Source organism: Malus sylvestris, chromosome 1, assembly GCF_916048215.2.
Source record: "Malus sylvestris chromosome 1, drMalSylv7.2, whole genome shotgun sequence".
Classification (NCBI taxonomy): Eukaryota; Viridiplantae; Streptophyta; class Magnoliopsida; order Rosales; family Rosaceae; genus Malus; species Malus sylvestris.
Window position 1 is genome coordinate 24,011,924 of NC_062260.1, and position 2,552 is coordinate 24,014,475.

At 39.3% G+C, this 2,552-nt stretch overlaps 1 protein-coding gene across 1 annotated transcript; it reads left to right on the top strand.

The window, feature by feature from the left end:
• The first annotated feature begins 209 nt into the window (after positions 1–209).
• On the top strand, positions 210–2,328 carry LOC126581956 (cation/H(+) antiporter 15-like). Its single transcript, XM_050245936.1, has one exon. It carries the CDS (start codon positions 853–855, stop codon positions 2,026–2,028), a length of 1,176 nt encoding a protein of 391 aa, XP_050101893.1. The 5' UTR covers positions 210–852; the 3' UTR covers positions 2,029–2,328.
• The last annotated feature ends 224 nt before the right edge of the window (positions 2,329–2,552 follow it).

Sequence of the window (2,552 nt, forward strand, 5' to 3'; positions counted from 1 at the left end):
GTGTAATTAGTTATACTTGATTAGGTGCTAATTATGATTAGCAGATATATATATATACACAGTTGTAAAGCCTCATTAATTCAATGAAACAGAATATTTCATAAATCTCATATATTAGTTACACTAAGCATAACAGAAACTGTTATGATGTCCTGGAATATGTGTCAATAGAGACAACATAAGTAAACAAATTACTTGTATTATACACACAAAATATTACAACACTCACAAGGACACAACTTTAGAAGCAATGACACTCACTCACTTTCTAGAGACACACTCTAGATTACTCACACTCCTACAAGACTATTCTTGCTTCTCACTCTCACTTGGTTGCCTTCTTGATTGGTTGGTTACATACACACACCTATTTATTGGCATGTTTGCCGACTTCACTAGCACTTTCTAGTGCATGTTCATGCACACACTGCACCGACATATGGCTTTTCATAATAGCCACATTGTACAAGCTGCTAAAACTTTCTAGCACATGATTATACACACACACCCACCGACTTTCCCTTTACCCACCGACATGGGCATTACACAATGGCCACACAATTGTACAAATAGCTAGATCTTTCTAACTAGTGATCATGCACTGCCACCGACATGCTTTCCTAATTGGCCTTATGTTTTCCTAGTTTCTAGTACATTCTAATTACAAACAAACATACTTAATCATGGCTAGAAACGTCTAGCACATTTGCATACACCGACCACCTTTAGAATTGCTTGCTAGAATCTTCTAGAATCCAAACATCAATTGGGCTGGTGTTGATCTTCAACAGATGTAAACGCCATATTCACAATCCATTGTTTTGGGTTCCTAATTGATATTAATTGCAGCAAATGGATCAACAATCTTATACTCAAATCATCTTGTCTTCGCTGGGTCTGACCATGGCCATAGCACCATTTATACGATTCTCGTGCATACTTCATGTACACCTCAGACAATCAAGTAGCATACACGACTGCATTAAAAATATTCAATCATTACTGGCAAGCAACTCGGAAACATTTCAAATCCTTTGCTGTGTCCACAACGAAGAAAGTGTACGCAACATGATCACCCTCCTAGAGGCGTCAAACCCAACAGAAGCAAGCCCGATTTGTGCCTACATCTTCCATGCAGTCGAGCTCACTGGCAGCGCAGCACCACTACTAGTCCCTCACACGAAACAGAAGAAGAAATTTACACACACAAGTGTACCCACGAATGTTCATATAATGCGAGCCTTTGAGAATTACTCGAAAAATTCGAAAGGGCCGGTTGTAATTGAAGCCTTCACTATGACCGCCCCCTATATAAGCATGCATGAGACGATTTGCCATGAAGCCAATGACAAGAAAGTTCCTCTAATTATCATACCATTCCATGAAAACCACAAGGATGTGATTGCTCCCAACTGTCCGACTAAGGCAATACGCCAGTTCAACATTAACGTACAATCATATGCTCCATGTACAGTTGGGATACTAGTTGATAGAAGCCTGTCTTGTCGGCTGAGCTTGAATCACTTCTCTTACAATGTTGCGGTGTTTTTCATTGGCGGGCCTGATGATCGCGAGGCATTAGCTTACTCAGCACTCATGCCGGGTAATACCAAAGTTTCCATCTCGGTGTTCAGGTTTACTTTGGCGGAGACAGTAATAGAAGAAGAGCAGCTGAAAGAAACGAAGCTCGACCAGGCTTTGGTTGACGAGTTTAAGCTAAGCAACATTGGGAATGATCACTTGAATTGGCATGAAATGGAGGTGGCTGACGGCGTGCAGCTTATGGATGCCATTAGGCAGTCACATGGCGATTACGACCTTGTGATGGTGGGACGGAGACACTCGGAAATGTCACTAAGGAATGAAGAAATGGTAGATTTTATGGAGAACGCGGAGCTGGGAGTGATCGGCGACATGCTTGCTTCCTCAGATTTTTGTGGTGGAATGGTGAATGTGTTGGTGATGCAAGATAGTAGGGAATTCGAACTTCGAACCGCTTCTGATGAAAAATTTAACGAGGTATTATAAGTTGACATACATTGCAAAACCAGCTTGCGGGGGACAAACTAGATAGTCACTTGATAGAGTGGGTTTCGCAGGATATATTAGGATGCGAAGACCTCAAGTACTAGTTAGACCATAGGCTAGCTAGCTTAGGAGAATCAAATATCAGCCAGCTAGTAAATTTTCAATTTTAGTGTAATTTTGCAGACTTTGGATTTTGATGATGAATATTCCAAGCCATAAGTTTTGCGCTATGCCTTCTAAATTCAGGAAAAGAAAGTGTCATTAAATAAAATACTAAAAACTCCAGTTTTATTTTTATTATTGAAACTTTCATTTTCCTAAATTTTGGTACATACATATGTGTTTAATGATTGATGTGTACACAAAAAAAAAATTTAAAAATTAATAAAAATTAAAAAAAAATTTACTTTTAAAAAAAAAATTTAATGTCCACATGACGCCAGATTGGCACGGGGCACCCATTCATTGTCTTTGTCGGCACCACATCATCATTTAACGGCGATTCTGACGAAAAATTTAACAAA

Coding starts and splice junctions, on each gene's coding strand:
- LOC126581956 (XM_050245936.1), top strand. CDS start 853: ATGGATCAACAATCTTATACTCAAATCATCTTGTCTTCGCTGGGTCTG.